A 12,962-nucleotide genomic window follows, 5' to 3' on the forward strand; every position below is an offset into this window, starting at 1 on the left:
AGAGGCAGAGACAGAGGCAGAGACAGAGGGAGAGGCAGAGGGAGAGACTGAGGGAGAGGCAGAGACAGGGAGAGGCAGAGAGAGAGGCAGAGACAGAGACAGAGGGAGAGGCAGAGACAGAGTGAGAGGCAAAGAGAGAGGGAGAGGCAGAGAGAGAGGGAGAGACAGAGGGCGAGGCAGAGACAGAGGGAGAGGCAGAGACAGGGAGAGGCAGAGGGAGAGGCAGAGGGAGAGACAGAGGGAGAGGCAGAGAGAGAGGGAGAGACAGAGGGCGAGACAGAGACAGAGGGAGAGGCAGAGAGAGAGGCAGAGACAGAGGGAGAGGCAGAGAGAGAGGGAGAGACAGAGGGCGAGGCAGAGGGAGAGACAGAGGGAGAGGCAGAGAGAGAGGGAGAGACAGAGGGAGAGACAGAGACAGAGGGAGAGGCAGAGAGAGAGGCAGAGAGAGAGGCAGAGACAGAGGGAGAGGCAGAGAGAGATCACTCGTTTAATCTTGTGTAGTCTTTATTATCAGCAACATCCTTCAGAAGGACAATAACCACAGTGACACCGCCTGCTATTGAAGAGTGCATTTCTCTCATAGCAGAGGTCCCTAGGGAGGATGTAGGTGCTAGCTAAAGGTCAGGTGGGAAGTTGATTGAGTGAATGTGTCGTTAACTGTGTATATGTACAGCCTCGCTCACTGAACCACTTTTCTTCCTACGCTACTTACATCTTCATAGAGGCATCTCCTCTGTGCCTGTTGTTGTTTAAGAGCTGTCAGTCCATACCGCTGGAGAAAGACCTGTGTTGAGACACATCAGCTTCTTGTTCAGTAAAAGGGAACAGTGAAACAGTCTACAGTATCTATCACTTTCTTTTTTCCTTCTGCCTGTGTTGTGTGACTGCCTGTGTTGTGTGACTGTCTGTGTTGTGTGACTGTCTGTGTTGTGTGACTGCCTGTGTTGTGTGACTGCCTGTGTTGTGTGACGGTCTGTGTTGTGTGACTGTCTGTGTCTGTGACTCGCTGTACTGTGCAGCAATATGAGAACTGGCGGGAGAACCAGCCGGACAACTTCTTTGCGGGTGGAGAGGACTGTGTGGTGATGATCGCCCACGAGAACGGCAAGTGGAACGATGTGCCCTGCAACTACAACCTGCCCTACGTCTGCAAGAAGGGAACAGGTGAGAGGGAGAAAGAGGCGAGGGGTTGTAGAGAGAGAGAGGGGGCGAGAGGGACTGAGAGTTTGAAAGGGATAGCGAGTGGAGGAAAAGTAAGTGGGTGAGAGAATGAAAACGTTGAAGAGGAGGTGATATTATGCTTCCGCTGTGCTTTAAATACTTTAAAAGATACTTATAAGTATTCTGTCATAGGCCTCTTCAATCAGTCAGTCTGGACCACAGGCTAACACTGATCATTACAGCTCACCTCCAAGCACAGTCAGCTCACTTGTAGCTATGCTTTCACACCTAAGGCAGCTCCTTACAGAGATGGCCTTACTGTCAGATCAAGGGATGAGACTTCTTCAGAACATTTAATCCACATAAAAATGATCCTCCTTTGTATGAAACATTGTTGGAAGAGTTTCACACAAAGTTTTGGGGCTGACTAGTAAAGTGTCTGTGTAACATGACCAGGCTTCTGTGGATCTGCTCTGTCATGGTGCTGTGAGATGCCAGAGAAGTGCGCATCCTAACATGCTCCTCTGTGGGCTTATTAGAGCAGACGGTCTTCAATTGCATTTGGGGCAGACAGAGAGACAGGGTATTAATAGCCAGCCAGGTAGATGTTTGTAGGTTTATTGAGACGACTGGCCAGACTCCAGAGCTGTGTTTAAGGAAATGGAGGATCGGGTCACTGCTAGATCCTCTTGGGTACCGATTTCAACTGGCCTCAGGCTAGAAACATTATTTAGTTAATCTGAATGGTCACCAGAATTAGAGTTATAAAACTTAACAGTTAGTTAAGTTCCTCGTGCCACAGAGTTAGATAAGTCCCTCGTGCCACAGAGTTAGATAAGTCCCTCGTGCCACAGAGTTAGATAAGTCCCTCGTGCCACAGAGTTAGATAAGTCCCTCATGCCACAGAGTTAGATAAGTCCCTCATGCCACAGAGTTAGATAAGTCCCTCATGCCACAGAGTTAGATAAGTCCCTCATGCCACAGAGTTAGATAAGTCCCTCATGCCACAGAGTTAGATAAGTCCCTCATACCACAGAGTTAGATAAGTCCCTCATACCACAAAGTTAGATAAGTCCCTCATGCCACAGAGTTAGATAAGTCCCTCATGCCATAAAGTTAGATAAGTCCCTCATGCCACAGAGTTAGATAAGTCCCTCGTGCCACAGAGTTAGATAAGTCCCTCATGCCACAGAGTTAGATAAGTCCCCCGTGCCACAGAGTTAGATAAGTCCCTCATGCCATAGAGTTAGATAAGTCCCTCATGCCACAGAGTTAGATAAGTCCCTCGTGCCACAGAGTTAGATTAGTCCCTCATGCCATAGAGTTAGATTAGTCCCTCATGCCATAGAGTTAGATTAGTCCCTCATGCCATAGAGTTAGATAAGTCCCTCGTGCCACAGAGTTAGATTAGTCCCTCATGCCATAGAGTTAGATTAGTCCCTCATGCCATAGAGTTAGATTAGTCCCTCATGCCATAGAGTTAGATAAGTCCCTCATGCCATAGAGTTAGATAAGTCCCTCATGCCATAGAGTTAGATAAGTCCCTCATGCCATAGAGTTAGATAAGTCCCTCGTGCCACAGAGTTAGATAAGTCCCTCGTGCCACAGAGTTAGATAAGTCCCTCATGCCACAGAGTTAGATAAGTCCCCCATGCCCCAGAGTTAGATAAGTCCCTCATGCCATAGAGTTAGATAAGTCCCTCATGCCACAGAGTTAGATAAGTCCCTCATGCCACAGAGTTAGATAAGTCCCTCATGCCATAGAGTTAGATAAGTCCCTCATGCCATAGAGTTAGATAAGTTCCTCATGCAGTAGAGTTAGATAAGTCCCCCATGCCACAGAGTTAGATAAGTCCCTCATGCCACAGAGTTAGATAAGTCCCCCATGCCACAGAGTTAGATAAGTCCCTCATGCCATAGAGTTAGATAAGTCCCTCGTGCCACAGAATTAGATAAGTCCCTCATGCTATCGAGTTAGATAAGTCCCTCATGCCACAGAGTTAGATAAGTCCCTCATGCCACAGAGTTAGATAAGTCCCTCATGCCACAGAGTTAGATAAGTCCCTCATGCCACGGAGTTAGATAAGTCCCTCATGCCACGGAGTTAGATAAGTCCCTCATGCCACAGAGTTAGATAAGTCCCTCATGCCATAGAGTTAGATAAATCCCTCATGCCATAGAGTTAGATAAGTCCCTCATGCCACAGAGTTAGATAAGTCCCTCATGCCACACTAAAGTGTGGTGTCACTGCTCTCGAGTCGGATCAACTTTCCACTGTATGTTATTTGTCTCATCACAGAGGTGCAACCCATTGCTGGTGACACACTGTCACAGGTCTAACTTAATAACTCGAATCGGGAAGCTGACCTTCAGTCAATCAGTCAGTGGCAGCATTCCATCTTCAAGCCTACATTACCGCCTGTTCTACTCTGTCGTGCTGTTGTTCTCTTGGGTCTGCTCATCAGGGGCCATATGGCATGGTTGGCTGATTACTGCCGTGTGGCTAACACTCAGGCCTGTCCCTCTGAGAGAGAGGCAGTATCCAATCAGTGACAAACGTCATCTGGGTGATTAGTGTTACCCATAATGCCATGGGGAAGAGCACAGAACAGGCAGGTGTGAGCCACCCTGATTAGGAGGATGGGTTGTGGCGAAGTCATCTCGCTCTCACACACACGCACGCACACGCACACACACGTATATAAACAGAATATTATCAAATATTCACATACTTATTCATATACAGTTCCAAATATTGTCTAATAGACACACAGCCCAAGTCCAGAACAGAGTACACTGGTCCTTCAGGGCGGTGTCTCTACCTGCCTTCTACCAAGTGCACATTTTCTCCGGCACCTTTCTTCTGGGGACAGAGAAGCATCTCGCCCTGACACCCACCCAGGACACACACTATCACACACAGTTCCCCACAACTCTGCTGCCTGCATGCCTTCTGTGACTGTAGCTGGTCAATACATTGGCTAAGATTGGAGTGTGTGTGGACATACCCAGCTCACCCCTGTCTAATCTGCTGAGACATGTTAGACTCTGATTGTAAAGATGTAGCCCACCGGGCTCGGCGAGTGCTGGATGGATCCAGGCTTCAACTGTCTCCAGCTTTCAAAAGGAAACTAAATCAGCCTGACACACACGCACACACAGTCCTGCGTGCCTGCCAGGCATCCCCAGCCCAGCCCCAGTCAGTAAGATCTGGGTGGTGTTATTGAGTGCCATGCCTGGTCCTGTGACTATTGATCTGTTGCCACAGCTGCAAACTAGTGTCAGTAATGTCCGTCCTAGTCTGTTACTGCACACTAAACACAGGGAGTGAAAACTGTGCTTTTCTGGTTGTCTGAGTACGAGGTGTGAGATGTTACTGCAATCACTGTACTGGCAGTCTAAACAAAACCTGTTAGCACAATTTAAAGATTTTTTTTGCGCTATTAAAAGTGGGGTAATCTGATATGGCTAAGAGTTATTATGTTGTTTAATAATAATATCCTAGTTAGGTAATAGCCTACAGGGAATTACGTAGAATTGATGGTATTATGGTGTGAACAGTATATGGTTCTTGTAGCCTGCCTTTTAATCACACTTCTGTACTGCAGCCCCTGTCCTTAGTACTCTGTACTGCTGCCCCTGGCCTTAGTGCTCTGTACTGCAGCCCCTGTCCTTAGTACTCTGTACTGCAGTAGGGCCGTAGTGCTCTGTACTGCAGCCCCTGTCCTTAGTACTCTGTACTGCAGTAGGGCCGTAGTGCTCTGTACTGCAGCCCATGGCCTTTGTGCTCTGTACTGCAGTAGGGCCTTAGTGCTCTGTACTGCAGTAGGGCCTTAGTGCTCTGTACTGCAGTAGAGCCTTAGTGCTCTGTACTGCAGTAGGACCTTAGTGCTCTGTACTGCAGTAGGGCCTTAGTGCTCTGTACTGCAGTAGGGCCTTAGTGCTCTGTACTGCAGCCCCTGGCCTTAGTGCTCTGTACTGCAGTAGGGCCTTAGTGCTCTGTACTGCAGCCCCTGTCCTTAGTGCTCTGTACTGCAGCCCCAGGCCTTAGTGCTCTGTACTGCAGCCCCTGGCCTTAGTACTCTGTACTGCAGCCCCTGGCCGTAGTGCTCTGTACTGCAGCCCCTGGCCTTAGTGCTCTGTACTGCAGCCCCTGGCCTTAGTGCTCTGTACTGCAGCCCCTGGCCTTAGTGCTCTGTACTGCAGCCCCTGGCCGTAGTGCTCTGTACTGCAGCCCCTGGCCTTAGTGCTCTGTACTGCAGCCCCTGGCCGTAGTGCTCTGTACTGCAGCCTTTACAGACTGGTGTTAAGCTGAATTCCTACTTTTAGAAGGCCAGACCTCCCACTGGGCCCATACTGCAGTCACAGCTATACTGTGTGGATAGCTGGACAATACATCCTTCCCTCCCTTCCTCTACTCCTTGGAGTTGGCTCTGATCTGGTTGTTCTGCATTAGTGTTGGCTATGTAAGGGACACCTCATCTCCACCATGTTCCAGATGAGAGGTCGTCGATTACTTCAAGGAAGGGAAAGAAGCACTTCCACTTAGTCTACAGCTGGGTTGGTGACTGTTTAGGGGTTGGAAACTCACTGAGGGCTTTAGGTTTCAACCGCAGGGTTGCCATCTAGGGGAACGACAGAGGAACTGCACCGTCACCCCAGTCACCCCTCCTCATCCCTCATCTCTCATTCGCCCTCCCCTCTAATCCTGCCAATGAGCAGTAAGCATGGGTGCATTCCTGACACCTGTCACACACTGTGGCCCCTGAGGGCCCAATCCCTTCTGAAAGGTCGGGGTCGGATAAAGTTACCCGGGACACTGATCTAAAGTCAGTTTGGTGTTTTCCTCTCAGATAGTGAAGATAAGGTTTGGTGGAGGGGAAGCTGATCCTAGATCTGTGCCTATGGGCAACAGCCAGAGCTGAAAGGTCAGTGAGTCAGTGGGATGTCTCACTGGGCTAAGAGCCCTGTAGGGTCTGTCTGGTGTCTCAACCACTTTGCTTGTCTGTCTGTCTGTCCTCCCTCCTCACATCAACACAACGCTCTAGGAGATAACAACAGCCCACACAGACTAGCACACACACACACACATGACTCATCTCTTTAGTTTCCTTTGAACTTTAGATATGTGTGTGTTGTGTGCCGTCAACAGTTTTGAAGAGTGGAGGGGGAATGTTCTTTAAAACAGGGCTCTTCAACTGTCTCTTGTTCAGGGACAAGGGGAAAGACTGGGTGACGACTGATGACTGTGAATGGTGATATACATGTTAGGACCACGTTGTTATAATGTACCACTTCTCCATTGCTGGCTTTCCATTTCTCACTCTCTTTCTCCATTGGGCAGTGCTGTGTGTCAACCCTCCCACCGTGAAGAACGCCTTTCTGATTGGTCGTAAGCGGTCCCACTATGACATCCACTCAGTGGTGCGTTACCAGTGTGCCGACGGGTTTCTTCAACGCCACGTCCCCACGGCCAAGTGTCGTGCCAACGGCAAATGGGAGCGGCCGAAAATCATCTGCACTATGAGTGAGTGACCAAGACTGTTAAAGGGCTTGGAGTTTTATCTCTATGGGATAAATGATAAAATACAGTGGAGGAATGGAACCTTCAAATGAGACTGAACTCAGTAGGAATACAAGAATCTCCATAGAAGTTGTAGCATGTTCTGGAATTTGACAAACTTTTCATTCAGATAGAGGTTGTGTGACCATGGTAATGTAATTTGAGTGTAGATAAAACTAAGTTATAGCCCTTGTTCTGTTGAGATAGTGTATCACTCCAAAGTGTGATTGACAGCCAGGGGTTTGGAGGAATGCCAGAAACGCAGAGAAGAAACATTTCATTTTACTATCCTCCCATGAGGAGTAAAACTCGCTCTGCCGAACGACGGAAACATCCATCTTTCTTTATGACAGCAGAATCATTCATATTGTAGGATTGTATCAATGTTTGCCCTTTTTAAGAAGTTATGAGCAAACAACTATTTCCCATTTCCCCTTTCGTCTCGTACTGACAAATAATGAATTGCTGCTGTTTGAACTGGAGAGAAAATATGGAGCCTTATTTCGTATTTGGTGCATTTCGAGTGTAATGTTGTTTTCCTGCTAGAGTCGTTTGTTAGTCATTATTATCATGGCAAGGTAGACCTTCTGTTGGCAAACCTAACCCAGGGCCAATGGATCCAATTTGGCAACACAACACAGGAAGGAAGCGGCTCACTCAGGACGTGAGTGGGAGGACAGTCCTATGCTAATACATGTAGAGAGCTAGTAATATGAAGTTGAGTGGACAAGACACGTTAGGCAGAGGGGCTGATGTTGAGAGCTGTATGTCTGTGGTGTTGACCTGTCACCCCCCTCCTCTCACATCTCATATCCCTCTCTCACTCCACTTTACCTGTCACTCCCCCCCTCTACTCCCTCCCATCCGGTCTCTTTCTCCTGACTCATCCCCTCTCACACTCTTTCACTCCCTTGTGTCTCTCTCCAGCCCGGGGAGCACAGCGCTACAGGCGACACCATGACCATCACAACGGCCGACGGGAGCGCAGAAAGCACAAGAAGCACGGCCATGGACACGGAGAGGGGGGGCACCACGGAGGGGATCAGGGCCACAGGCATGGGCACGGGCATGGGCAGGGGAATGCTCATGCCCACATCTGAACCAAAAACGTCCACTGCCCGAACCTCGCCTCGCTGCCCAGTCTCCCTCCTCTACCCCCCTCTCCTGCCCTGTTCCTGACCCCACAACCTGGCTCCCAGAGCCAGCCTGTATCATACTCAACTCTGAGGCCTGACAGCCGACTGCTAGGCCTCACTGAGACAATAACAATCTCTTTGTACTCTTCTTTACTTTCACTGCTTTTCTTTTCTGTCTGTCTGTCTCCCTCCCTCCCCTCCCCTCCCCTCCCTCTCTCTCTCTCTCTCTCTCTCTCTCTCTCTCTCTCTCCCTCCCTCCCTCCCTCCCTCCCTCCCTCCCTCCCTCCCTCCCTCCCTCCCTCCCTCCCTCCATCCCCCTCCTCCCCCCCCCCCTCCCCCTCCCTCCCCCTCCTCCCTCCCTCCCTCCCCCTCCCTCCCCCTCCTCCCTCCCTCCCTCCCTCCCCCTCTCCCTCCCTCCCCCCCCTCGCTCCCTTCCTCCCTCCCTCCCTCCCTCCCTCCCTCCCTCCCTCCCTCCCTCCCTCCCTCCCTCCCTCCCTCCCTCCCTCCCTCTCTCTCTCTCTCTCTCTCTCTCTCTCTCTCTCTCCCTCCCTCCCTCCCTCCCTCCCTCCCTCCCTCCCTCTCTCTCTCTCTCTCTCTCCCTCCCTCCCTCCCCCCCTCCCTCCCTCCCCCCCTCCCTCCCGGCCTACTTTTATCAAGTCAACGAGGACCCAGGATATGGGGCTTTGCTCACCTGTTCAAATCTTAAGAGGTTTCTTTTGTTTCCTTCTATTTTTACATTAACGATCGTGGAGGAGGTTTAGTACAAACTGTAAATAGTGACAACATCAGAAGATCCTGTATCGAACCAGAAGAGTCGGGGAATACATTAACATGCAATCCATGTTTTTCAATTGTTCGTTCAAACCTTGTTTTTAACAGATGTGTTGTCTGACTGTATTTCTTGACTTTGCTGTTCTTGGTTAGCTCTTTGGAAGACCTTTTGCTCAATGACCTACAACAGTTATTCTGAACAGATTTAACTACGTGCTTTCTTTGACACGGGCAGTTCTACTGGTTTCGATTGACTAGCATTGTATCTCATCATTGTTACGACGGTCACTTTTAACTGGGTATAGAGGAAAACCGAGAAAGCGCAGTTAGCCTCGATCCAAATCGACCTCACGCCACTGAGGTCGATCCAGAAGCTCAAACTTCTCCCCGTAGTGGCAGTCCATGTTTCTCCTAACGATTATCATCCTACTGTATGTGTTTCCTTTCTAAGTCATTCTGTGTTCCTGCTTCACTACTAGTAAGGAGTCGAGAAACCCAACCCAGAATAGGCCAGATTATGACTAGCCTCTCTAAGTCTGGTTTCCCAGCTAGCTATTAGGCAATGATCATTCATCAGAATTCTCTCATACCCATCACCACGCTCTCATATTCCGTCTGTGTCCCAGTGTCAATGGTCTGTTCGTCTTCCATTTTGGAGTTCTACTACTCTGGCCCGCTGAGGAGAAATTGTTCTGTCAGACTGTCAGAGAGAGAAAAGGAGAGGGGGAGGAATAGAGAGAGAAGAGCAGGGAATTCGGACTCTTAATTGCAGTCGCCCCGTTCTCCAGCACATCAAACAGAGAGATGACAGGGCTCTCTCTGCAGCCGGCGGGTACAGAGCTGGCCCCATAATTATCTTTTTAAAGTAGTGCAGATGGGGGCACAATGCCGGGATGAACACACACTCTAACCCCACCCGAGGAGGAGTAAGCTGAGCTAATGTCCTAGTGTATGGATCTGGCTTTAAATACAGAGAACCAGAGTTGTGGTGGCTGGGTTCAGAGGCCAGTCTCAGTGAGGTTTGTGTGTGGGCGACAGTGACAGCGACAGGGCCCACAGAAAATTCTAGAAACATTTGAGACGGTTAAAAGAGATAAAACACCCTTGTATTTCTGGACCAGTGGTTCAGAATGGTACCAGGAAACACATGGTTTTAAACAGAGCTGTCCTGTCTGCTGCAGCCCGGAGCCGGCTGGGATAAGACCCGTGCCACCTCTTCTCTCTGCAGCGGGTAGAAAAAGGAGACATGTTTTATTTTTACTGCACGATCCGACTGATTCTCGAAAGCTCCTTTATCGCCTTTACGCAATTCCTCTGAGCTTACGCCCCCCCCTCTTCCTTTCTCTCTCTCTCTCTCTCTCTCCCTCCTCTCTTCCTCTCTCCCTTTGTTCTTTCATCCTCATCCCTTTATCCACCTTGTCAATGACACAGACAGGGCCTGAAAGAGAGAAAAGAGAGCAAGCTCCAATATCAGTACAATTCATCTCCCTTAAAGCATGCTTAATTAATGAAGAGGTTATCATCGTGACCTTTGTCCCTGGCTGTGATGACAGGGGCTTTGCTCTGACAGACGGGGAGCCACAGGCCTGTCACAGCTCCTCACGCTCCTCACGTCTTTTAGATGTCAGTCTACTATCGGCTTTTCTTTCTATCCCGTCTCCCATTCCAGACAATGGATTGACCGTGGGTGGGTGGGGGCTCCTTAGGCATTTAAATCAGCTGAGATTCTCCTAAAGATACCGTGATGACTATAACTACTATGGGGTTAAGCGGGACAGTATGTGTCTGTCTCTTACAGTAGTACGAGGGATGGAGTGCGTGTGTGACAGGAAGAACACATATAAAGAGGTGATTGGATCTCTCTCACACAAGGTGGACAGAAGTGTAAAACGAACAAACCGAGACTCTGCTGAGATCGAGCCTGGGCTGGACAGATGTTGGCTATGATTAAGGAGTAGAGATGGAGTGTAGGTGTAGGCCGACCTATGTGTCTGGCTGGCTGTCAGTCATCCTCTAGTCTAGGAGGCTGCTGTTATCACTGCACCAGACCAGCTGCTTATTGGTGGATCTCCTGGAGCAATGGGTCAACTCAGCTCACTGTGCTCTGTGGATGGTGTCAGCTTGCTCCGATGCACACAGACTCTCCAGGCACATACTGTCTCTCCATCATAGAAACAAATGTTCTCTCTTTCCCTATCTGACACTCTCTCGCCCACTCTTTCCCTATCTGACACTCTCTCGCCCTCTCTTTCCCTATCTGACACTCTCTCGCCCTCTCTTTCCCTATATAACACTCTCTAGCCGTCTCTTTCCCTATCTGACACTCTCTCGCCCTCTCTTTCCCTATCCGACACTCTCTAACCCTCTCTTTCCCTATCTGACACTCTCTCGCCCTCTCTTTCCCTATCCGACACTCTCTCGCCCTCTCTTTCCCTATCCAACACTCTCTCGCCCTCTCTTTCCCTATCCATCACTCTCTCGCCCCCTCTCATTCCCTATCCGACACTCTCTCGCCCTCTCCGACACTCTCTCGCCCTCTCTTTCCCTATCCGACACTCTCTCACCCTCTCTTTCCCTATCCGACACTCTCTCGCCCTCTCTTTCCCTATCTGACACTCTCTCGCCCTCTCTTTCCCTATCCGACACTCTCTAGCCCTCTCTTTCCCTATCTGACACTCTCTAGCCCTCTCTTTCCCTATCTGACACTCTCTAGCCCTCTCTTTCCCTATCCGACACTCTCTCGCCCTCTCTTTCCCTATCCGACACTCTCTCGCCCTCTCTTTCCCTATCTGACACTCTCTCGCCCTCTCTTTCCCTATCCGACACTCTCTAGCCCTCTCTTTCCCTATCTGACACTCTCTAGCCCTCTCTTTCCCTATCTGACACTCTCTAGCCCTCTCTTTCCCTATCCGACACTCTCTCGCCCTCTCTTTCCCTATCCGACACTCTTTCGCCCTCTCTTTCCCTATCTGACACTCTCTAGCCCTCTCTTTCCCTATCTGACACTCTCTAGCCCTCTCTTTCCCTATCCGACACTCTCTCGCCCTCTCTTTCCCTATCCGACACTCTTTCGCCCTCTCTTTCCCTATCCGACACTCTCTCGCCCTCTCTTTCCCTATCTGACACTCTCTAGCCCGCTCTTTCCCTATCTGACACTCTCTCGCCCTCTCTTTCCCTATCTGACACTCTCTCGCCCTCTCTTTCCCTAACCGACACTCTCTCGCCCCCTCTCGTTCCCTATCCGACACTCTCTCGCCCTCTTTCCCTATCCGACACTCTCTCGCCCTCTCTTTCCCTATCTGACACTCTCTCGCCCTCTCTTTCCCTATCTGACACTCTCTCGCCCTCTCTTTCCCTATCTGACACTCTCTAGCCCTCTCTTTCCCTATCTGACACTCTCGCCCTCTTTTTCCCTATCTGACACTCTCTCGCCCTCTCTTTCCCTATCCGACACTCTCTCGCCCTCTCTTTCCCTATCTGACACTCTCTAGCCCTCTCTTTCCCTATCTGACCTTCTCTAGCCCTCTCTTTCCCTATCTGACACTCTCTAGCCCACTCTTTCCCTATCAGACACTCTCGCCCTCTCTTTCCCTATCCGACACTCTCTCTTTTCTCTGACACATACCCACGTGCTTACACCCCTCATAAACATATACGTCCTCGCTTCAACTTCGAACACACACACACACACAGAGCCGCCCTTTCTCCAGCTCCAGACAGCACCCTCTCTCTCACCCACTCTCCCTCTCACCCACTCTCCCTCTCACCCACTCTCCCTCTCTACCACTCTCCCTCTCACCCACTCTCCCTCTCACCCACTCTCCCTCTCACCCACTCTCCCTCTCACCCACTCACCCACTCTCCCTCTCACCCACTCTCCCTCACCCACTCTCCCTCTCACCCACTCTCCCTCTCTACCACTCTCCCTCTCTACCACTCTCCCTCTCACCCACTCTCCCTCTCACCCACTTTCCCTCTCACCCACTCTCCCTCTCTACCACTCTCCCTCTCTACCACTCTCCCTCTCACCCACTCTCCCTCTCACCCACTCTCCCTCTCTACCACTCTCCCTCTCACCCACTCTCCCTCTCACCCACTCTCCCTCTCACCCACTCTCCCTCTCTACCACTCTCCCTCTCTACCACTCTCCCTCTCACCCACTCTCCCTCTCACCCACTCTCCCTCTCACCCACTCTCCCTCTCTACCACTCTCCCTCTCACCCACTCTCCAGCTCTGCCGTCTGATGCCCTGAAGGCAGGCAGAAGGCTGGGACGATGGGATCGCTACTTCATCGCGATGAGCCTTAATTATGAAGACGAGTCACTAAACA

General features: G+C 50.4%; 1 protein-coding gene across 1 annotated transcript in view; it reads left to right on the forward strand.

Annotated features, from left to right (window-relative positions):
• ncanb (neurocan b) overlaps positions 1–8,066 on the forward strand; it is a 167,750-nt gene extending 159,684 nt beyond the window's left edge. The window contains exons 14-16 of the mRNA XM_031786172.1: positions 1,020–1,164; positions 6,506–6,688; positions 7,652–8,066. Of these exons, the coding sequence (XP_031642032.1) occupies positions 1,020–1,164; positions 6,506–6,688; positions 7,652–7,824 (501 nt within the window). The 3' untranslated portion in view covers positions 7,825–8,066. The remainder of the gene's footprint in view (positions 1–1,019; positions 1,165–6,505; positions 6,689–7,651) is intronic.
• The last annotated feature ends 4,896 nt before the right edge of the window (positions 8,067–12,962 follow it).

The sequence above is a fragment of the Oncorhynchus kisutch genome, linkage group LG13, assembly GCF_002021735.2.
Source record: "Oncorhynchus kisutch isolate 150728-3 linkage group LG13, Okis_V2, whole genome shotgun sequence".
NCBI classification, from domain to species: Eukaryota; Metazoa; Chordata; class Actinopteri; order Salmoniformes; family Salmonidae; genus Oncorhynchus; species Oncorhynchus kisutch.